Here is a 23622-nt window from a genome sequence, read left to right on the forward strand (position 1 = left end):
ATGGTGAAGACACAGCATCCTTCTCGATGGTGAAGACTCAGCATCCTTCTCGATGGTGAAGACACAGCATCCTTCTCGATGGTGAAGACACAGCGTTCTTCTCGATGGTGAAGACACAGCGTTCTTCTCGATGGTGAAGACACAGCATCCTTCTCGATGGTGAAGACACAGCATCCTTCTCGAAGGTGAAGACACAGCATCCTTCTCCGATGGCCTAGACACAGCATCCTTCTCGATGGTGAAGACACAGCATCCTTCTCGATGGTGAAGACACAGCATCCTTCTCGATGGTGAAGACACAGCATCCTTCTCGATGGTGAAGACACAGCATCCTTCTCGATGGTGAAGACACAGCATCCTTCTCGATGGTGAAGACACAGCATCCTTCTCGATGGTGAAGACACAGCATCCTTCTCGATGGTGTAGACACAGCATCCTTCTCGATGGTGTAGACACAGCATCCTTCTCCGATGCCCAAGTCACAGCATCCTTCTCCGATGGCCAAGACACAGCATCCTTCTCATGCGTGACCCTCCGAGCTGTCCGTCCATGCGTGACCCTCCGAGCTGTCCGTCCATGGGTAACCCTCCGAGCTGTCCTCCCTCCCATGCGTGACCCTCGAGCTGTCCTCCCACCCATGCGTGACTCTCCGAGCTAGCTGTCCTCCCATGCGTGACTCTCCGAGCTAGCTGTCCTCCCATGCGTGACTCTCCCATGCGTGACTCTCCGAGCTAGCTGTCCTCCCATGCCTGACTCTCCGAGCTAGCTGTCCTCCCATGCGTGACTCTCCGAGCTAGCTTTCCTCCCATGCGTGACCCTTTGAGCTGTCTTCCCTCCCGTGCGTGACCCTTTGAGCTGTCTTCCCTCCCGTGCATGACCCTTCGAGCCGCCTCCCACCCTCGTGTGCCATCTCACCCCCGTTCCCCACCCTACCACACTAACCCATGCTCTCGGGGAGGGGGTGGGGGTGCACATTTCAGAGAAAACTGATATGAACCCGGTTTCACAGGCAACGTTTTCACTCTTGCCAGGCGGAAGCGGGCGTGGGTGTCCGAGGCCAGCGCGGGGGCTGGAGGCCAGAGCATGCTTTTGATACCATCTCACATGAAATTTTGGTCGAGCGCCTGACTGAGACTGGACTAGGGGGCATGGCACTGGCTTGGCTAAAGAGCTTTCTTCTGGATCGAACCCAATGTGTCACCATGGGAGACTTTCGATCCAGGGAGACCAGGATTACTAAGGGGGTGCCACAGGGCTCTTGTTTGAGCCCTACATTATTCAACATCTATGTGGCCCCCCATGCGAATATCCTGAGAGCCTTTGGTTTTTGCCCAGTGTCATATGCTGACGATACTCAGCTGCTCTTTCCCTTTGACCATCTAACCCCAGAGGTATTACATTCTTTCTCTGAGGGGATGAGAGCAGTTTCCCAATGGATGTCTTTGAACAAGTTGCAGTGCAACGTTTCAAAGACAGAGGTTATGCTCTTTGGGGAGGCTAAAATCTGCTGGGCTCCTGACTGGTGGCCTTTAGATCTTGGCCCAGTCCCTGAGCCCAAGCAGATAGTCAAGAACCTAGGGGTCTGTCTGGAACAAGAACTCAGCCTGAAGCAGCATGTTACCAACATTGTGGGGTCCTGTTTTCGAACTATAGGACTACTGCGCAGAGACTTCCCACTGCTTCCAGACACCATTAGAAAGACCCTGGTCCAGGCGCTGGTTATCAGTCGTCTCGACTATTGTAATGGTCTCTTGTTGTCAGCTAATGAGGAGGATCTGGACAGGTTGCAGGTTGTGCAGAACACTGCAGCTAGGCTGGTGGTAAATGCTCCTCCCAGAACACCATCAAAACCACTTCTTGCTAGGCTTCACTGGCTCTCCATTCGTCAGAGAGTCACCTTTAAGATATGTTGTACGATACATAAGGGACTTCATGGTTTGGGTCCCTCTTATCTGGCAGACAAGTTTGTGCCGTATGTCCCTTCCCGTGCTCTACGGTCCAGTGAGCAATTGCTTCTTATGATTCCTAGGATCAAGCGGGCTAGGCAAGGGGGTAAGGCTCTGTCGGTAAGGGGACCGAAGATTTGGAATGGCCTCCCTCTCCAGCTTAGGCAGCTTGAAAATCATCTGGCCTTCAGGAAAAAGCTGAAGACGTTCCTGTTCCAGGGCTAACTTTACAGTCTCAGAATTGGATTGCAGTTATGTAACTTGTTCTCCTGTAGGTTCGACAGTCATAAAGCGCGGAGATACTCCCCTGGGAGTCTATTCTAGCGCTCTACAAACACGCAAAAAATAAAAATAAAAAAAAATGCTTGCGAGCTGCGACAAGGCAATGGGGCCCAAAGCATGGAATGACAATGGCCCTCTGTCGCCCCCACCCCACTCTTTTCAGGCCGGGAACAGATGCGCACAGACACAGAAAATGCGCAGTACCTCCCGCCGGGCCCGTGTGTGTCCAGAGCCCTGTGTGTCCAGACCCCTGCGTGTCCAGACCCCTGCGTGTCCAGAGTCTGGACACACAAGGGTCTGGACACACAGGGCTCTGGACACACAAGGGTCGGACTCCAGACCCCTGTGTGTCCAGAGCCCTGTGTGTCCAGACCCCTGCGTGTCCAGACCCCTGCGTGTCCAGAGTCTGGACACACAGGGGTCTGGACACACAAGGCTCTGGACACACAGGGGTCTGGACTCCAGACCCCTGTGTGTCCAGACCCCTGCGTGTCCAGACCCCTGCGTGTCCAGAGTCTGGACACACAGGGGTCTGGACACACAAGGCTCTGGACACACAGGGGTCTGGACTCCAGACCCCTGTGTGTCCAGAGCCCTGTGAGTCAAGACCCCAGGGATCTATGGTACACAAAGACAGAGCGCAGTCTGCGCCTAGAAGCTGCAGAGACCGCGGTGGACCCGGGGAGAGGGGGGCAGCCGGGCAGAGGGTGCAGCTGGGTTCAGGTTTGTGATGAGACATTTTTAAATGGCGTCGGAGTCTATTTGTGCGATTTTCTTAGAGTACAGTAAAACCTGTCTGTACAGAGACAGCTCACACACCTTGTGGAACCCATACAGCGCTTCGAACAATTCACAGTATCAAAGAACAAATCGCGAAGAACACCTTTACAATATTCAAATGGATCGAAACGCCGTCGACACTTTAAAACACCTTATATACGCTCAAAATTCTCCATTTGAATATTGTAAAGGTGTTCTTCGCGATTTGTTCTTTGACACTGAATTGTTCCTATGTAACAAACCACGAGCTTTGCCTGAGCCCCCTGTTGTTTTGTCTTGTATTCTATTGTGTCCCACTTTATGTATTAATGTTTAACCACTGTTTAATTGCTTATAAGTAAATATTAGACCTCTGTCCGGCTGGACATGTCCACTTAATATAGTACCGATTGAGTCTATATTCATTGTTTGGTTTCCTATCTCTAACTTCTCTATGGACCGTTGTTTAAAATAATTGATTCCCAAGGTCCCTGGTCGACTTAAGTTGAGTCCCCTTGGTGCTTTATAATATACAGCGCTTCAGCACAGCCCTTCGAGGAAGAGAAGGCGCTGCCCTCATGCACACACAAGCCTTTGAGAGCATGTCGCCCACGAATACCAGGGAAAGCTGAAGGCCCCCTTAGCCCTGCTAGCTGGGAGGGCAGCAGGCTGCGTGCGCTATAAGCCCACTCTGCCCTTAAGGGTTGTGTGGGCGCTACACAAACATTTCTATCCTTGCCTGGGACGCAGCAACTCCCAGGCAAGCATCGCACACACAGTTCAGTGTCTGAGGCTCCTCAGACATGTCTCGCAGTCAGCGGACTGTATCCATGTGCCAGGCATGTGTACCGACGGAGGTGGTGCGCTGGGTGCTACATGAGCACGGGCAGTGGGTGTACGGTATTCACGCTGTCTCGCCGCGGGGTCGTACTGTGTCCTGCCGTGTCACACTCTTCGTTATCTGATCGCAGACAAAGTTAATTTTCTGTTCTCTTGTCCTTGTGGGGCGGAAATGTTTGCTGATGTGAGTTGTGACGTTCTGCCTTGATATGTATAATGCTTTATTCCAACCTGCATCCGCGTTGCCTTCCCCCATGGAGCCCCGCCCTCATGTTTTCGTTTGTAAGTTGCATTGTTGCGTTTGTATAGCGCTGTATACCACCCCTAGGTCCTATTTATTTGACGAGTTGTATATAGCGCTGGCTAGACCCGGAGGTATCATAGTATCCATAGTAAAACACTGGAAAAAGAACAATATTACGGTAGTTCGTCGGAGGGAGGGGGCGGAAGGAGAAATAAGCGGGGAGACCAGGAGAACTGTGCCTAATGCCCGGCTGGGTAGGTGACGGCCGAGGGGGTGACCCAGGGCCGATCTCCTCTACAGCTGCATAGGACAGCTCCACCGGGCATCAGCCATGTTGCTCAGGTTTCCGTGGTCAGGCATGACCAGAATGCCAGTATTGCATGTTACGTTAGTTACAGTTGCATAATCAAACATAGGAGAACACGTCCCAAGTAGAGGATGGGGAGGAATATGGGAGGGGCTTAGATGGCCAAGACACAGCATCGATGGCCAAGACACAGCATCCTTCCCGATGGTCAAGAAAACAGAATCATTCAGATAGTCAAGAGACCGCACCCTTCTTGATGTTCAAGATACACCATCCTTCCTGATGGTCAAGACATAGCATCCTATTTATGGTCAGGACAGCATTATTCCGATGGTCAAGACAGCATCCATCCGATGGTCAAGACAGCATCTGTCAGATGGTCAAGACAACATCTGTCAGATGGTCAAGACAACATCTGTCAGATGGTCAAGACATTCTTCCGATGGTCAAGGCAGCATTCTTCCGACGGCCAAGACACATCATCCTTCTGAAGAGAGCATCCCTCAGATGGGCAAGACAGCATCCTTCCCGATGGGCAAGACACAGCTTCCTTCCCGATGGGCAAGAGACGGCACTAAAGGCAGAAGTTTGTGCCTGGGCTGTAAAGAAAGGTGCATGGTCCACACTGAGCTCGGTGCACGAATGACAGTGTACGCCGTCACACAGCGGAACAGTCTACCCGATATGTATTGAGGAGCCAGGTCCGCACACCCCCAGCTCCCAAAGATTTAACTAATTCATAGAGCATATATTACCAATCACAAGGAGGTCAATGCATCTCCGGTGAGGAAACATCACCCCTGAATGTGTCTGAACTTGTGAAAGCACTGCGGCTTAGAAACTCAATACCACAGCATCCTCCAGAGCGCAGATAAAGCAACGCAACCTGGAAGCACAACACGGTAGCATCCCTCTGGGCTAACGGAAAGCACTGCGACCTGGAAACACAACACGGTAGCATCCCTCTGGGCTAACGGAAAGCACTGCGACCTGGAAACACAACACGGTAGCATCCCTCTGGGCTAACGGAAAGCAAGCACTGCGACCTGGAAACACAACACGGTAGCATCCCTCTGGGCTAACGGAAAGCAACACGACCTGGAAACACAACACGGCAGCATCCCTCTGGGCTAACGGAAAGCAACGCGACCTGGAATCACAACACGGTAGCATCCCTCTGGGCTAACAGAAAGCACTGCGACCTGGAAACACAACACGGTAGCATCCCTCTGGGCTAACGGAAAGCACTGCGACCTGGAAACACAACACGGTAGCATCCCTCTGGGCTAACGGAAAGCAACACGACCTGGAAACACAACACGGCAGCATCCCTCTGGGCTAACGGAAAGCAAGCACTGCGACCTGGAAACACAACACGGCAGCATCCCTCTGGGCTAACGGAAAGCAACACGACCTGGAAACACAACACGGCAGCATCCCTCTGGGCTAACGGAAAGCAACGCAACCTGGAAACACAACACGGTAGCATCCCTCTGGGCTAACGGAAAGCAACACGACCTGGAAACACAACACGGTAGCATCCCTCTGGGCTAACGGAAAGCAACACGACCTGGAAACACAACACGGTAGCATCCCTCTGGGCTAACGGAAAGCAACACGACCTGGAAACACAACACGGCAGCATCCCTCTGGGCTAACGGAAAGCAAGCACTGCGACCTGGAAACACAACACGGTAGCATCCCTCTGGGCTAACGGAAAGCAACACGACCTGGAAACACAACACGGCAGCATCCCTCTGGGCTAACGGAAAGCAACACGACCTGGAAACACAACACGGTAGCATCCCTCTGGGCTAACGGAAAGCAACACGACCTGGAAACACAACACGGCAGCATCCCTCTGGGCTAACGGAAAGCAAGCACTGCGACCTGGAAACACAACACGGTAGCATCCCTCTGGGCTAACGGAAAGCAACACGACCTGGAAACACAACACGGCAGCATCCCTCTGGGCTAACGGAAAGCAAGCACTGCGACCTGGAAACACAACACGGCAGCATCCCTCTGGGCTAACGGAAAGCAACGCAACCTGGAAGCACAACACGGCAGCATCCCTCTGGGCTAACGGAAAGCAAGCACTACGACCTGGAAACACAACACGGCAGCATCCCTCTGGGCTAACAGAAAGCACTGCGACCTGGAAACTCAGCGTCCCAGCAACCTTCAGAGGTCATTAACATAGCAGGGCCCTATAGCTCAACGCTCCAGCCTTCTCCAGAGCTTGTGTAAATATGGTGACCCGAAAATTCAGCAGTCCAGCAACCTCAAGAGCTCAAATTATCACTGCAATCTAGGCACTCCACATTCCAACATCACACAGAAGACCAATAAACGCCGGGCTGAAGGTATGGATGTGGATAGGATCATCAGAGACTGACGTCAATGGATATCATGAAGGAGGTGCCTTCTCAGAAGAGCAGTGTTACAGCAAACAAATGATGGACCAAATGCTGACAATGCAAGTGTTCTCCCCCAGTCAAAAGATCTGGGTCAAATCCATTGTTCTTTTGTCCACTATGCCACCCCAGTTTGGACCCAGCCATATGCAAATCAGCCTTGACCCTGCGCCCAATGGGAACAGTCCAGACCGAACTGCCAGGCCAGGTCCTCCCTGGACCTGAAACAAGCCTCCTGGGACCGGTTTCAGGGTATGTCACCCATCATCAGCCAGGCTAGCTTGAATCCAGTGGCACAGTGAGCAAGGGACCCACATCTGGGCATACCCATCCCACTTAGGGCGAAAAGGGCTGCACAAACAAATGACGGATGGAATGCTGACAATGCAAACATTCTCCCCCAGTCAATGGCTGGGTCTAAACTGGGGTGGCATGTTGAGCAAAATAACGATGGATCTAACCCAGATCTGTGACTGGGGGTGAATATATAATTTATTCAGCATTCCGTCCATCATTTGTTTGCGTAGCACTTCTCAGAAGAGCCAGCACACGACTGTGCTTATTCAAGGTAAGCAAAGAAAGTCTAACCTGTACGTAAAAAACCTTCCTAGCATTATGCCTTCCTTCAACTTCACGTTAATGGTAAAATTCTAATCTATCAGCTTTTTCCCAAGTCCATGAAACATCTGTTCTCAGAGAGTGAATAACGAACACCTTGGACCAGAACTATGCACAAAAACCTCAGACTGGACAACCAGGGCAGTAACCACCTAAGCAGACTATAATCATAACAAATATCATAAAGGGACCGGCAAAGCTGCTCGAAGCTGCCAGCGGACTGAAAACCATCAGACTGCGTGCCCGTCTCTCATACTCTTTCATCCACCACACTGCAACGCAGTGAGTCCCATAACTGCACTTCGGTGGTCATCACACACGATATGGAAACACTTTCCGCATGTGATGAAAATAAAGGCAACATCCTTCCAACCGCACACACTACATGGCATGGCTTTCTACAAGATTAAAGTAACCACTTCAGGGCCACACATAAGGGTACTAAGCATTATATAAATGCTTCAATATACTACAATACAATAAAGAACATGGTCACTGAAAGCCATTGACATAGCACCATGAGACAGGAAGTGACACAGTAGCAGGAGGAGGGGTGCAGCGCTCCATTGCCATAGCTCCATGAAACAGGAAGTGACACAGCAGCGGAAGGAGGAGGGGTGCAGCGCCCCATTGCCATAGCACCATGAGCCAGGAAGTGACACAGTAGCGGAAGGAGGAGGGGTGCAGCGCTCCATTGCCATAGCTCCATGAGACAGGAAGTGACACAGCAGCGGAAGGAGGAGGGGTGCAGCGCTCCATTGCCATAGCTCCATGAGACAGGAAGTGACACAGCAGCGGAAGGAGGAGGGGGGCAGCGCTACATTGCCATAGCACCATGAGCCAGGAAGTGACACAGTAGCGGAAGGAGGAGGGGTGCAGCGCTCCATTGCCATATCACCATGAGCCAGGAAGTGACACAGTAGCGGAAGGAGGAGGGGTGCAGCGCTCCATTGCCATATCACCATGAGCCAGGAAGTGACACAGTAGCGGAAGGAGGAGGGGTGCAGCGCTCCATTGCCATAGCTCCATGAGACCGGAAGTGACACAGCAGCGGAAGGAGGAGGGGGGCAGCGCTACATTGCCATAGCACCATGAGCCAGGAAGTGACACAGTAGCGGAAGGAGGAGGGGTGCAGCGCTCCATTGCCATATCACCATGAGCCAGGAAGTGACACAGTAGCGGAAGGAGGAGGGGTGCAGCGCTCCATTGCCATATCACCATGAGCCAGGAAGTGACACAGTAGCGGAAGGAGGAGGGGTGCAGCGCTCCATTGCCATAGCTCCATGAGACAGGAAGTGACACAGCAGCGGAAGGAGGAGGGGTGGAGCGCTCCATTGCCATAGCTCCATGAGACAGGAAGTGACACAGCAGCGGAAGGAGGAGGGGGGCAGCGCTACATTGCCATAGCACCATGAGCCAGGAAGTGACACAGTAGCGGAAGGAGGAGGGGTGCAGCGCTCCATTGCCATATCACCATGAGCCAGGAAGTGACACAGTAGCGGAAGGAGGAGGGGTGCAGCGCTCCATTGCCATATCACCATGAGCCAGGAAGTGACACAGTAGCGGAAGGAGGAGGGGTGCAGCGCTCCATTGCCATAGCTCCATGAGACCGGAAGTGACACAGCAGCGGAAGGAGGAGGGGGGCAGCGCTACATTGCCATAGCACCATGAGCCAGGAAGTGACACAGTAGCAGAAGGAGGAGGGGTGCAGCACTACATTGCCATAGCACCATGAGCCAGGAAGTGACACAGTAGCGGAAGGAGGAGGGGTGCAGCGCTACATTGCCATATCACCATGAGACAGGAAGTGACACAGTAGCGAAGGAGGAGGGGCACTCACCTGGAAGGGAGCCTTGCCAGTCAGACACTGGTAAATGATGGTACCTATGCTCCACAGGTCAGCCTTGGCATCATAATGTTGAGACATGATCACCTCAGGAGCCTGCAATGAAGAAACATCAAATACACATTAAACCTGAGCTAAGGGAAGACCTCTGGATAAAGCCCGTGCAGCAAAAGGGCAGGCCCTGAGCAGAGGGCAGGCCTTTGGCGTTTACTATATGGAACGAAGGTAAAAAGTGATCAAATTAACAGGCATCATTCACTGAATGCACAATGTTATGCTACGTTAATTTAATTTATATTGCGCACTGATACTCGAAAGTGTCCCGGTGCAGAGCAGAGAGGTGCAGCCGTCAGAGAGTTAGGCAAAGAGATATGTTTTCAAGTTCTTACAATGGCACAAGGAAAGCAAAGCTTCATGGGCGGTGTGCCTTCCCTCCTGACGATCTCTGCACACAGCTTCCATAGCTCCGCCCCTTATGCAATGGTTTTCATCTTGACTGTGGACTCCTCAGCAGCCTGTTCTCAGGGCTGAGCAGGCACACAGACTGCAGGCTGTGAACCAGCATGGCGCTGCCCTGGCCTGCCCTCGAGCACAGGATGCTTCTAATCCTTGCTCTGCAGCTGGCCTCAGTTCACCTTGATTTAAGAAGCTAACACTAAGTCTAATCTCTGGCAGTGACCCAATAATGAAGTTCTGGTTGCGCCAAGTATTAACGGTGGAGAAAGTGGAGATGATCGCCTCTGACACCCTGGAATGGCCAGGATGGGCTATGCATGTCTGCTGGGTCAGCCAATCACAGGACCAGACCATTCATATCATGTGTTGCTATAAAAGCAAAGCCTGCAAGAAACCAAACATGTTCAGCTCTACCCATCAACGCTTCGCCCTGCCTTACAATGCTTCACCCTGCCCAACAACCCTTCGCCCTGCCTAACAACCCTTCGCCCTGCCTAACAACCCTTCGCCCTGCCTTACAAGGCTTCGCCCTGCCTTACAAGGCTTCGCCCTGCCTTACAAGGCTTCGCCCTGCCTTACAAGGCATCGCCCTGCCTTACAAGGCATCGCCCTGCCTTACAAGGCATCGCCCTGCCTTACAAGGCATCGCCCTGCCTTACAAGGCATCGCCCTGCCTTACAACGCTTCGCCCTGCCTTACAACGCTTCGCCCTGCCTTACAACGCTTCGCCCTGCCTTACAACGCTTCGCCCTGCCTTACAAGGCTTCGCCCTGCCTTACAAGGCATCGCCCTGCCTTACAAGGCATCGCCCTGCCTTACAAGGCATCGCCCTGCCTTACAAGGCATCGCCCTGCCTTACAAGGCATCGCCCTGCCTTACAACGCTTCGCCCTGCCTTACAACGCTTCGCCCTGCCTTACAACGCTTCGCCCTGCCTTACAACGCTTCGCCCTGCCTTACAACGCTTCGCCCTGCCTTACAAGGCTTCGCCCTGCCTTACAAGGCTTCGCCCTGCCTTACAAGGCTTCGCCCTGCCTTACAAGGCTTCGCCCTGCCTTACAAGGCTTCGCCCTGCCTTACAAGGCTTCGCCCTGCCTTACAAGGCATCGCCCTGCCTTACAAGGCATCGCCCTGCCTTACAAGGCATCGCCCTGCCTTACAAGGCATCGCCCTGCCTTACAAGGCATCGCCCTGCCTTACAAGGCATCGCCCTGCCTTACAACGCTTCGCCCTGCCTTACAACGCTTCGCCCTGCCTTACAACGCTTCGCCCTGCCTTACAACGCTTCGCCCTGCCTTACAACGCTTCGCCCTGCCTTACAACGCTTCGCCCTGCCTTACAACGCTTCGCCCTGCCTTACAACGCTTCGCCCTGCCTTACAACGCTTCGCTCTACCTTACAATGCTTCCTCCTGCCTTACAACGCTTCGCTCTACCATACGCTTTGCCCTGCCTTACAACGCTTCGCCCTGCCTTACAACGCTTCGCCCTGCCTTGCAATGCAGGAGGCCTGCTTCTCTTTAGGAATTGCAAATGCTCCTTTGAAGCACCTCAGGTGAGATCACTTATCCTACCCTCAATGGTGGCAAACTGGCAAGGGGGTGAAAGGCTCAGATCATCCAAGAACTGCAGTAGTAGCCACTACTAACACCTTAACGCCACAGCAGTGGGCAGAAAATGGAAGGAAGTGATTGGAACTGAGCCACGGTCTCTGTCACAACATGAAGGGCGCAGTCTCGGAAGACTGAGCGCTGAAGTTCTATCTGAGGCTGATGAAAGGAGGGGACATGATCCCTGAAAACTCACAACAAAGAGGAGAAAAGGACTCCGAGCTGCAGTCAGCTCAGCTCCAGCTGGAAACCAAAGGCCAGCAGCTTCCAGGAAAAGTTTGCTTAACTAATGACCCAGGGATAACAAACAGGGAGTGTGGGATGGAGGCTGGCTGTCCTCTCGCGGGGTAAAGGCCATTACCTCGCGTAGAGACGAGCACACCGCGTTCCCTCTTCGGTGACTCATTTCTCTGTTTGAGTTGTGAAATCCTGTCCCCTCTGTCACAGGACCGTGAGTGTGCCATGGTAGTGGGAGAGCAGAGGGTGCTCTGTCCCCTCTGTCACAGGACCGTGAGTGTGCCATGGTAGTGGGAGAGCAGAGGGTGCTCTGTCCCCTCTGTCACAGGACCGTGAGTGTGCCATGGTAGTGGGAGAGCCAGAGGATGCTCTGTCCCCTCTGCCACAGGACCGTGAGTGTACCATGGTAGTGGGAGAGCAGAGGGTGCTCTGTCCCCTCTGTCACAGGACCGTGAGTGTGCCATGGTAGTGGGAGAGCAGAGGGTGCTCTGTCCCCTCTGTCACAGGACCGTGAGTGTGCCATGGTAGTGGGAGAACAGAGGGTGCTCTGTCCCCTCTGTCACAGGACCGTGAGTGTGCCATGGTAGTGGGAGAGCCAGAGGATGCTCTGTCCCCTCTGCCACAGGACCATGAGTGTGCCATGGTAGTGGGAGAGCAGAGGGTGCTCTGTCCCCTCTGTCACAGGGCCGTGAGTGTGCCATGGTAGTGGGAGAGCAGAGGGTGCTCTGTCCCCTCTGTCACAGGGCCGTGAGTGTGCCATGGTAGTGGGAGAGCCAGAGGGTGCTGTGTCCCCTCTGCCACAGGACCGTGAGTGTGCCATGGTAGTGGGAGAGGTAGAGGGTGCTCTGTCCCCTCTGCCACAGGACCGTGAGTGTGCCATGGTAGTGGTAGAGCCAGAGGATGCTCTGTCCCCTCTGTCACAGGACCGTGAGTGTGCCATGGTAGTGGGAGAGCCAGAGGATGCTCTGTCCCCTCTGCCACAGGACCGTGAGTGTGCCATGGTAGTGGGAGAGCAGAGGGTGCTCTGTCCCCTCTGTCACAGGGCCGTGAGTGTACCATGGTAGTGGGAGAGCAGAGGGTGCTCTGTCCCCTCTGTCACAGGACCGTGAGTGTGCCATGGTAGTGGGAGAGCTAGAGGGTGCTCTGTTCCCTCTGTCACAGGACCGTGAGTGTGCCATGGTAGTGGGAGAGCCAGAGGATGCTCTGTCCCCTCTGCCACAGGACCGTGAGTGTGCCATGGTAGTGGGAGAGCAGAGGGTGCTCTGTCCCCTCTGTCTCAGGGCCGTGAGTGTGCCATGGTAGTGGGAGAGCAGAGGGTGCTCTGTCCCCTCTGTCACAGGACCGTGAGTGTGCCATGGTAGTGGGAGAGCCAGAGGATGCTCTGTCCCCTCTGCCACAGGACCGTGAGTGTGCCATGGTAGTGGGAGAGCAGAGGGTGCTCTGTCCCCTCTGTCACAGGACCGTGAGTGTGCCATGGTAGTGGGAGAGCCAGAGGATGCTCTGTCCCCTCTGCCACAGGACCGTGAGTGTGCCATGGTAGTGGGAGAGCTAGAGGGTGCTCTGTCCCCTCTGCCACAGGACCGTGAGTGCGCCATGGTAGTGGTAGAGCCAGAGGGTGCTCTGTCCCCTCTGTCACAGGACCGTGAGTGTGCCATGGTAGTGGGAGAGCTAGAGGGTGCTCTGTTCCCTCTGTCACAGGACCGTGAGTGTGCCATGGTAGTGGGAGAGCCAGAGGGTGCTGTGTCCCCTCTGTCACAGGGCCGTGAGTGTGCCATGGTAGTGGGAGAGCTAGAGGGTGCTCTGTCCCCTCTGTCACAGGGCCGTGAGTGTGCCATGGTAGTGGGAGAGCTAGAGGGTGCTCTGTCCCCTCTGTCACAGGACCGTGAGTGTGCCATGGTAGTGGGAGAGCTAGAGGGTGCTCTGTCCCCTCTGTCACAGGGCCGTGAGTGTGCCATGGTAGTGGGAGAGCCAGAGGGTGCTGTGTCCCCTCTGCCACAGGGCCGTGAGTGTGCCATGGTAGTGGGAGAGCTAGAGGGTGCTCTGTCCCCTCTGTCACAGGGCCGTGAGTGTGCCATGGTAGTGGGAGAGCTAGAGGGTGCTCTGTCCCCTCTGTCACAGGGCCGTGAGTGTGCCATGGTAGTGGGAGAGCTAGAGGGTGCTCTGTCCCCTCTGCCACAGGACCGTGAGTGTGCCATGGTAGTGGGAGAGCTAGAGGGTGCTCTGTCCCCTCTGTCACAGGGCCGTGAGTGTGCCATGGTAGTGGGAGAGCCAGAGGGTGCTGTGTCCCCTCTGCCACAGGGCCGTGAGTGTGCCATGGTAGTGGGAGAGCCAGAGGGTGCTGTGTGAATGTCACCTCAAGTGAAGGAATAACAAGTGCAGGGTTTATTCCCTTCCTCTCAGAGAGTTGTGTCGAGCTAATACCATTCTTCGGTGCCTTCAGGCCGCCTCGCGGAGGCGGGAGGAAGATGATGGTGGCCACTTACCATGTACATGGGCGAGCCACACAAGGTCGCGGCCATCATGTTGGTCTGCAGGTATCGGGCAAATCCGAAGTCCGCTGAAATAGAGAGAAGAGCACAATAATAAATGTATGCATCAACCTCCATGTACTACGCAGAGTTCAATCTTCATCAGATCCCAGTTAGCACACATGGAGTGGCCACAAGTGGGTATGGAGCAGCCTTCCCCTGCACAATGCCAATCATTGACCCCCTGTCTGAGACGGGCCGGTTCCTTAATCCAATGCTGGACACACCTTGATCCCTGGCCAATCCTCCATATAATCTCAAATACATTGGGGCATTGGCCAATCCTCCATATAATCTCAAATACATGGGGGGCATTGGCCAATCCTCCATATAATCTCAAATACATGGGGGCATTGGCCAATCCTCCCTATAATCTCAAATACATGGGGGGTATTGGCCAATCCGCCATATGATCTCAAATACATGGGGGGTATTGGCCAATCCGCCATATGACCTCAAATACATTGGGGCATTGGCCAATCCGCCATATAATCTCAAATACATGGGGGTATTGGCCAATCCGCCATATGATCTCAAATACATGGGGGTATTGGCCAATCCGCCATATAATCCCAAATACATTGGGGCATTGGCCAATCCGCCATATAATCTCAAATACATGGGGGTATTGGCCAATCCTCCATATAATCTCAAATACATGGGGGTATTGGCCAATCCTCCATATAATCTCAAATACATGGGGGTATTGGCCAATCCTCCATATGACCTCAAATACATGGGGGCATTGGCCAATCCTCCATATAATCTCAAATACATGGGGGTATTGGCCAATCCTCCATATAATCTCAAATACATGGGGGTATTGGCCAATCCGTGATATGATCTCAAATACATTGGGGCATTGGCCAATCCTCCATATAATCTCAAATACATGGGGGTATTGGCCAATCCTCCATATAATCTCAAATACATGGGGGTATTGGCCAATCCGCCATATGATCTCAAATACATGGGGGGCATTGGCCAATCCTCCATATAATCTCAAATACATGGGGGTATTGGCCAATCCTCCATATAATCTCAAATACATGGGGGTATTGGCCAATCCGCCATATGATCTCAAATACATGGGGGTATTGGCCAATCCGCCATATGATCTCAAATACATGGGGGTACTGGCCAATCCGCCATATGATCTCAAATACATGGGGGTATTGGCCAATCCGCCATATGATCTCAAATACATGGGGGGTATTGGCCAATTCATCATATGATCTCAAATACATGGGGGGTATTGGCCAATCCTCCATATGATCTCAAATACATGGGGGTATTGGCCAATTCATCATATGATCTTCAACACTCAAAGGCTGGTGGCCAATCCTCCATATGGTCTCAAGCACATGGAGGATACTGGCCAATCCTCATCATGATAAAACACATGGACCGTTAATGGCCGATCCTCCATATGGTATCGGACAATCTGAGGCTTTTGGCTGTCTCCGTTACCTTAGAGTGGTGATGCCAATATCCTCATTGGTTATTGACCCGATCAATCACCTGCTTAAATGGTAAAAAGCATTAGAGGTAGAACAACCTGCCAAGCGACCAGCTCACCTTCCTCATCACAACGAAAGGCCAGTCCTGAGCTTGGCACCACGGCTGTGAATGTGGTTCGACAACAGCCACAGTCAAAGGCAGCGATTCATGGCGCTATGATAGTGCAACTTCGCAAATGATGAGCTTTGGACTGAAAAAGAACTTTAGCTGAGTGAACATTACAGTCCCTAACAACGGAAGGACCGCGCTATAGTAATACTAATCATTAGTAATTCATGAACAACGTTAATTAAAGGGATTCAGAGAGCACCTCGTGTTTAGGTTGCCTATGCATCTTGAACTCCCACAATGCACTGCTCAAGAGATCACATGACATCAACCACAGCATCAGCAGGAACAAGGTACAGACCAGAGGGACACATGGTATTTCACTCCTCCAAGAGTCAGCACACCAGAGGAACACTTAGCTCATTACTGTAGGGAGGACCAATGCACCAGAGACAAAAGGCCCTCCGCCACCCGCACAGTGTACACATGAGGCAAGGAAGGCCCTCCATCACCCGCACAGTGTACACATGAGGCAAGGATGGCCCTCCATCACCCTCACAGTGTACACATGAGGCAAGGAGGGCTCTCCATCACTCTCACAGTGTACACATGAGGCAAGGATGGCCCTCCATCACCCTCACAGTGTACACATAAGGCAAGGATGGCCCTCCATCACCCTCACAGTGTACACATGAGGCAAGGAGGGCTCTCCAGCACTCTCACAGTGTACACATGAGGCAAGGATGGCCCTCCATCACCCTCACAGTGTACACATGAGGCAAGGAGGGCTCTCCATCACTCTCACAGTGTACACATGAGGCAAGGATGGCCCTCCATCACCCTCACAGTGTACACATAAGGCAAGGATGGCCCTCCATCACCCTCACAGTGTACACATGAGGCAAGGAGGGCTCTCCAGCACTCTCACAGTGTACACATGAGGCAAGGATGGCCCTCCATCACCCGCACAGTGTACACATGAGGCAAGGAAGGCTCTCCATCACCCGCACAGTGTACACATGAGGCAAGGAAGGCTCTCCATCACCCTCACAGTGTACACATGAGGCAAGGATGGCTCTCCATCACCCGCACAGTGTACACATGAGGCAAGGATGGCTCTCCATCACCCGCACAGTGTACACATGAGGCGAGGATGGCTCTCCATCACCCGCACAGTGTACACATGAGGCAAGGCTGGCTCTCCATCACCCTCACAGTGTACACATGAGGCAAGGAGGGCTCTCCATCACCCTCACAGTGTACACATGAGGCAAGGAGGGCTCTCCATCACCCGCACAGTGTACACATGAGGCAAGGATGGCCCTCCATCACTCTCACAGTGTACACATGAGGCAAGGATGGCCCTCCATCACCCTCACAGTGTACACATGAGGCAAGGATGGCTCTCCATCACCCGCACAGTGTACACATGAGGCAAGGCTGGCTCTTCATCACCCGCACAGTGTACACATGAGGCAAGGATGGCTCTCCATCACCCGCACAGTGTACAGATGAGGCGAGGATGGCCCTCCATCACCCTCACAGTGTACACATGAGGCAAGGAAGGCTCTCCTTGCCTCCAGAAGGAGAGATGGTTCTCTATTTCACTAAAATGTGAAATGTAAATGTAAATGTAGTGGTACTTGTATAGCGCACAAATCACCCATGAGGCATCTCGGCTCTTGTACGAATACCGATGAGGAACCCTTCCTGGCCTTTCCCTGTGAAGTGTCCACTCCTGGGCACCCCCAAGGTGAAGCCAGGCATCGCAGCGCTGTTGGGGCCGTTGTGGAGATTAAGCAAGCTATTGCCCAGAGTCGCAGAGTGGGACTCTTGATTAGACTAGGCACCGAGGCAAGAATTATCAGGTCCGTGGAATTTTTGAGCCCAAGACCCGCCAAGGCGGAAATTGAACCCTGGTCCCGGGCCAGACCTCTGCATCAGGGTCTGCCGCTCTAACCACTGAGCCACACTTCTCCACTAAGAGTTCAAATATCAGAAGAACCTGGTCCTTCAAAGCTCTGAGAGTTCAAACAGCAGAGGGAGGGCTGGCTCTCCGTCATTCTGGAAGCCTACACAGCCGCGACACACCTGGCACTAGCTCTAACCAGCAGCTCTGGACCCTCTCTCCAAGAGCCCAGACAGAGGTTTTCCATCACCCTGGGAGTTTTGTAACCACTGTACACAGACACCCTTTACACCAAGTCTCCAAGCTTCACTAGCTGTTCAACCTTTCCTTGTGTACACGAGGTTTACCATTGAAAACATAGGCACTACAAGGCTTCTCCGGCTTCAGTGTACTTTGAGCCGATAGACAGAGTAGGGACTCCAAAAGATAAGCAGGGTGCATATGATGCCCACACAGAGCTTCCATGGTGTTGACTGGTCAATACCTTCTCCCAGCGGCTGGCAGCTGGGAAAGGAGCTCACCTATCTTGATGCGGATGTTGTTGGGGTTGGACTTGCGGCCCCCGGTGTAGGTGAGCAGGATGTTCTGAGGCTTCAGGTCTCGGTGAATGATACCTTTGCTGTGCAGGATTCGCATGGCGCCGGCGATCTGCTGAAGGAAGAGCCTGATGGTGTCTTCGCTGAGAGTCCTCATCGCTGTAGGATGGAAACATGTGAAAAGGTGAGCACGGTCTACCTATAACTTCTGACCATAGTTCATAAGCAAGCTAGAGGTGTTAGAAGCACTCAACAGCCCATGTAAAGCGAGACCGGGAGCCCCCACAACCCATCACATTAAGGGGCGCTGTAAGTCTGAGGACTAGCTGCGACTAGGTGTGGAAACCCAATGACACTGTCAGTCTGTGAAGAACCTGTACAGCTGTCAGTCTGAGGGGCCAGCATTGGAAGTGCATCTCTGGAACACGTTCCTGCAGTGATACTGGGGCTGTCTTGTAGAGTGGGGCTGGGCTGAGGATTGGGGGAGCTTTTTAGCAAGAGATCTGTCACATACTGCTCGTCACTGGACGACTCTAAGAGAGTCCAGCGTGCTGGTCCCAAATAGTCACATGCCCTGAGCACCGACATCCTACAATGACAAATAAGCACTGGCAGTTCCAATAGGCCTGGCTTATAAATGAAACTGCCTCTTCATGGATGGCTTTAGGACACTCAGTAAGTTATCATACATGCAGTCACTCATCCATGAAGTTATTAATTCTGCCGCAAACTTCTTCGTGCATTTCTCCACTTACATAACCACAATAAAACATATTAAACGGCCTCCAATACGGGCACGCCGAAAACCAGGAACGGCGGCCTTGGCCGCCTTTCCTAGTATTCGGCGTGCCCGTATTGGAGGCTGTTCTTTCAGACGCATGGCACCACAACTGTGGAATTCCTTGCCTAGCACTCTTGAGAAAGACTGTCACATTGCTAGCTTTTAGGAAAGATCTGAAATCTTGGCTCTTCATTCAGTAGATCTGGTCTTCCTCTACCTGCCCCGCTCCGCATCAGGTTAGAAGCGCCGGGACACTCCTCGGAGTAGCTGAGCGCTATACAAAACACGCAATAACATAACATAACAAACATAGCCTCAAACTCAGCACCATACGCAAAAAAAATTAAAGAATAGAAGTAGAAAAAGGAAAGTTTGCTAGCAATAACAAATAATATTAAACATTGCAGCTGGTGGCCGTTTTGTTTTAAACTTTCATTGTGGCTTGTCAGGCCTTTCAAAGAGATTCTGGCTAAAATTATAAAAGTGCAAAATTTCTACACCTAGAATTTTTCATAGAACTTGTCTAACATCAAACTCCTTTCCTGCTAAGTTAATCCGCTAGACGGCATGCAACAAAATACATGCATGCAGGCTTTAGCATGGTGCAAAAACAATTCACCCTTAAAGGCTTTTGACTTCATCATAAAACAATCGAACATTCTGCCTTTGTGCAAAATGTCATATTGAACAGATCGGACCTACGACATCTGACATAACAGGGCCCAACGAACCAATCAGGGCAAACACCATCATCACAGGATTGTCGTCACAACCGACTAAGACCTGCTTTGTGAGCATAAGTTTCACACAAGACAACCACCAGATATTCAGCAATAACATTACAAATATGTACAAAATTACAGCTGTCAATATAAAATCCTTATAAAAAGGCCTAATAAGAACTACAAAAACCGACACCATGTATCAAAGGACCTCTCTACAGCCTGCAATGCAGACTTATAACAATCCATAGATTTAACAAACACTTTTCACCATGAATGAGCCAGGCCTACTTCCTTTGCCATCGCTTTCCATAATAAACAGATCAGGCTTATGGCATTGTCCAGTGATCCCATCATGCTTATGGGTTTTTTCATTGTCATCATGGCTGCTGCAGTGACCAGAAGCTTTCCCACAAGACACCCATCAGGTATACAATCAGAAGAAGACGAATATACACAAAAGTACAGTTGGCAAAACAAAATACTCTCTCTCCTAGGAGGATTTAATGAGGATTTTCACAGTGCAAACCTTCTATCCCAGAGTTTTTCAGAGGTGGTAACCAACACCTACATCTTTGCCTACTAAGGGAACCTATGAGACAGCAACCCACCCCTAAATGCGTATTAGTTTAACATATGCGCTTCACAATATCCCAGGTCCACTGCCTTTATCACAACTTTTCATACTTAACAGAGCAGGTTTACAGCCTTCACCATTGGCTTGTGAGCAGAACTAACACACCTCAGCTGTAGGAGCATGCGCTTTCCCACAAAGACAAAAACATGCAAACCAAGCCCCTTCCCAGTGGAAGCACCCAAGGCTTGCCCAATCAAACGCTGTACTCAGGATAGCTCGGCACGTGGGCGTAGCCTAAGCCCCTCCCTCCCATGGAGACAGGCACTTCAGCTCCCAACATACAACAGAGCGGTGTAGCGTGCTACCCATGTAGACAGGCCCTTCAGATCCCAACATACAACAGAGCGGTGTAGCGTGCTACCCATGTAGACAGGCACTTCAGATCCCAACATACAACAGAGCGGTGTAGCGTGCTACCCATGTAGACAGGCCCTTCAGATCCCAACATACAACAGAGCGGTGTAGTGCACTACCCATGGAGACAGGCACTTCAGATCCCAACATACAACAGAGCGGTGTAGCGTGCTACCCATGTAGACAGGCCCTTCAGATCCCAACATACAACAGAGCGGTGTAGCGCACTACCCATGGAGACAGGCACTTCAGATCCCAACATACAACAGAGCGGTGTAGCGTGCTACCCATGGAGACAGGCACTTCAGATCCCAACATACAACAGAGCGGTGTAGCGTGCTACCCATGTAGACAGGCACTTCAGATCCCAACATACAACAGAGCGGTGTAGCGTGCTACCCATGTAGACAGGCCCTTCAGATCCCAACATACAACAGAGCGGTGTAGTGCACTACCCATGGAGACAGGCACTTCAGATCCCAACATACAACAGAGCGGTGTAGCGTGCTACCCATGTAGACAGGCCCTTCAGATCCCAACATACAACAGAGCGGTGTAGCGCACTACCCATGGAGACAGGCACTTCAGATCCCAACATACAACAGAGCGGTGTAGCGTGCTACCCATGGAGACAGGCACTTCAGATCCCAACATACAACAGAGCGGTGTAGCGTGCTACCCATGTAGACAGGCACTTCAGATCCCAACATACAACAGAGCGGTGTAGCGTGCTACCCATGTAGACAGGCACTTCAGTTCCCAACATACAACAGAGCGGTGTAGCGTGCTACCCATGTAGACAGGCCCTTCAGATCCCAACATACAACAGAGCGGTGTAGTGCACTACCCATGGAGACAGGCACTTCAGATCCCAACATACAACAGAGCGGTGTAGCGTGCTACCCATGTAGACAGGCCCTTCAGATCCCAACATACAACAGAGCGGTGTAGTGCACTACCCATGGAGACAGGCACTTCAGATCCCAACATACAACAGAGCGGTGTAGCGTGCTACCCATGTAGACAGGCACTTCAGATCCCAACATACAACAGAGCGGTGTAGTGCACTACCCATGGAGACAGGCACTTCAGATCCCAACATACAACAGAGCGGTGTAGCGTGCTACCCATGTAGACAGGCACTTCAGATCCCAACATACAACAGAGCGGTGTAGTGCACTACCCATGGAGACAGGCACTTCAGATCCCAACATACAACAGAGCGGTGTAGCGTGCTACCCATGTAGACAGGCACTTCAGATCCCAACATACAACAGAGCGGTGTAGCGCACTACCCATGGAGACAGGCACTTCAGATCCCAACATACAACAGAGCGGTGTAGCGTGCTACCCATGTAGACAGGCACTTCAGATCCCAACATACAACAGAGCGGTGTAGCGTGCTACCCATGTAGACAGGCCCTTCAGATCCCAACATACAACAGAGCGGTGTAGCGTGCTACCCATGTAGACAGGCACTTCAGATCCCAACATACAACAGAGCGGTGTAGCGCACTACCCATGGAGACAGGCACTTCAGATCCCAACATACAACAGAGCGGTGTAGCGTGCTACCCATGTAGACAGGCACTTCAGATCCCAACATACAACAGAGCGGTGTAGCGGGCTACCCATGTAGACAGGCACTTCAGATCCCAACATACAACAGAGCGGTGTAGCGTGCTACCCATGTAGACAGGCACTTCAGATCCCAACATACAACAGAGCGGTGTAGCGCACTACCCATGGAGACAGGCACTTCAGATCCCAACATACAACAGAGCGGTGTAGCGTGCTACCCATGGAGACAGGCACTTCAGATCCCAACATACAACAGAGCGGTGTAGCGTGCTACCCATGGAGACAGGCACTTCAGATCCCAACATACAACAGAGCGGTGTAGTGCACTACCCATGGAGACAGGCACTTCAGATCCCAACATACAACAGAGCGGTGTAGCGTGCTACCCATGTAGACAGGCACTTCAGATCCCAACATACAACAGAGCGGTGTAGCGTGCTACCCATGTAGACAGGCACTTCAGATCCCAACATACAACAGAGCGGTGTAGTGCACTACCCATGGAGACAGGCACTTCAGATCCCAACATACAACAGAGCGGTGTAGCGTGCTACCCATGTAGACAGGCACTTCAGATCCCAACATACAACAGAGCGGTGTAGCGTGCTACCCATGTAGACAGGCACTTCAGATCCCAACATACAACAGAGCGGTGTAGCATGCTACCCGTGTGGATAGGCACTTCAGCCCCCTACATACAACCACACGCCGACAGAGTGCAGCGTGCTACCATTGTGGATAAGCACTTAAGCGCCCTAGATGCATAGAACCACATGCCCACACAGTGCATGCAGCGCGCTACCCGTGTGGATAAGCAATTCAGCGCCCGACATACATACAACCACACGTCCACACAGTGCATGCAGCGTGCTACCCGTGTGGATAAGCACTTCAGCTCCCTACATACCTACAACCACACAGTGCATGCAGCGTGCTACCCGTGGGGATAAGAACTCCAGTGCTGCACACTGGGGAATTAGGTGCTATACAAATGCCATAGTATAATACAATCCAATTTTCAACAGAGGAAAAAAATGGAAAAATGATGAAGCAAGAAATGAGTCAGCAGCACTGAGGATGACTGCGCAGCCAGGCCTTTGCTTGCTTGTTCCACATGGCCTGACTTGGCCTCAAGCACTTTCTCCTCAAGAGACGAGGCAGCGCAACAACAACGCTTCGCGTCAGGGCTGCGCATGCGCGGTTCAGGAGGTGCGAGAAGCAGGCCATATGCCTCGCCCTTTCGAAAGGCAGGTGGATTCCATGAACGTAATTTGATCATATCAATTATTGACACACTGAATCACCAGATCTCCAACTCGACCAACACCCACGTACATTTGCAGCATGGACCCATCTGACTGGAGGCCTCGAGTGTCACGCACTGCGCGTGAGACTTACACCTCCGGAGGTCAGGTTGAGTTCTCACCCACAGGAGGCTGAATGTC

The 23622-nt window shown here is 52.3% G+C and overlaps 1 protein-coding gene across 2 annotated transcripts in view; it reads right to left on the minus strand.

The window, feature by feature from the left end:
• Window positions 1-23622, minus strand: part of ULK1 (unc-51 like autophagy activating kinase 1) — a 235814-nt gene that overhangs the window by 97315 nt on the left and 114877 nt on the right. For both annotated transcript variants that reach the window (XM_078667977.1, XM_078667978.1), the window contains 3 exons: window positions 18088-18261; window positions 14044-14117; window positions 9254-9355 (listed from right to left, as the gene is read on the minus strand). In XM_078667977.1, coding sequence (XP_078524103.1) covers window positions 9254-9355; window positions 14044-14117; window positions 18088-18261 — 350 coding nt within the window. The remainder of the gene's footprint in view (window positions 1-9253; window positions 9356-14043; window positions 14118-18087; window positions 18262-23622) is intronic.

This window comes from Lissotriton helveticus, chromosome 11, assembly GCF_964261635.1.
Source record: "Lissotriton helveticus chromosome 11, aLisHel1.1, whole genome shotgun sequence".
NCBI lineage: Eukaryota > Metazoa > Chordata > Amphibia > Caudata > Salamandridae > Lissotriton > Lissotriton helveticus.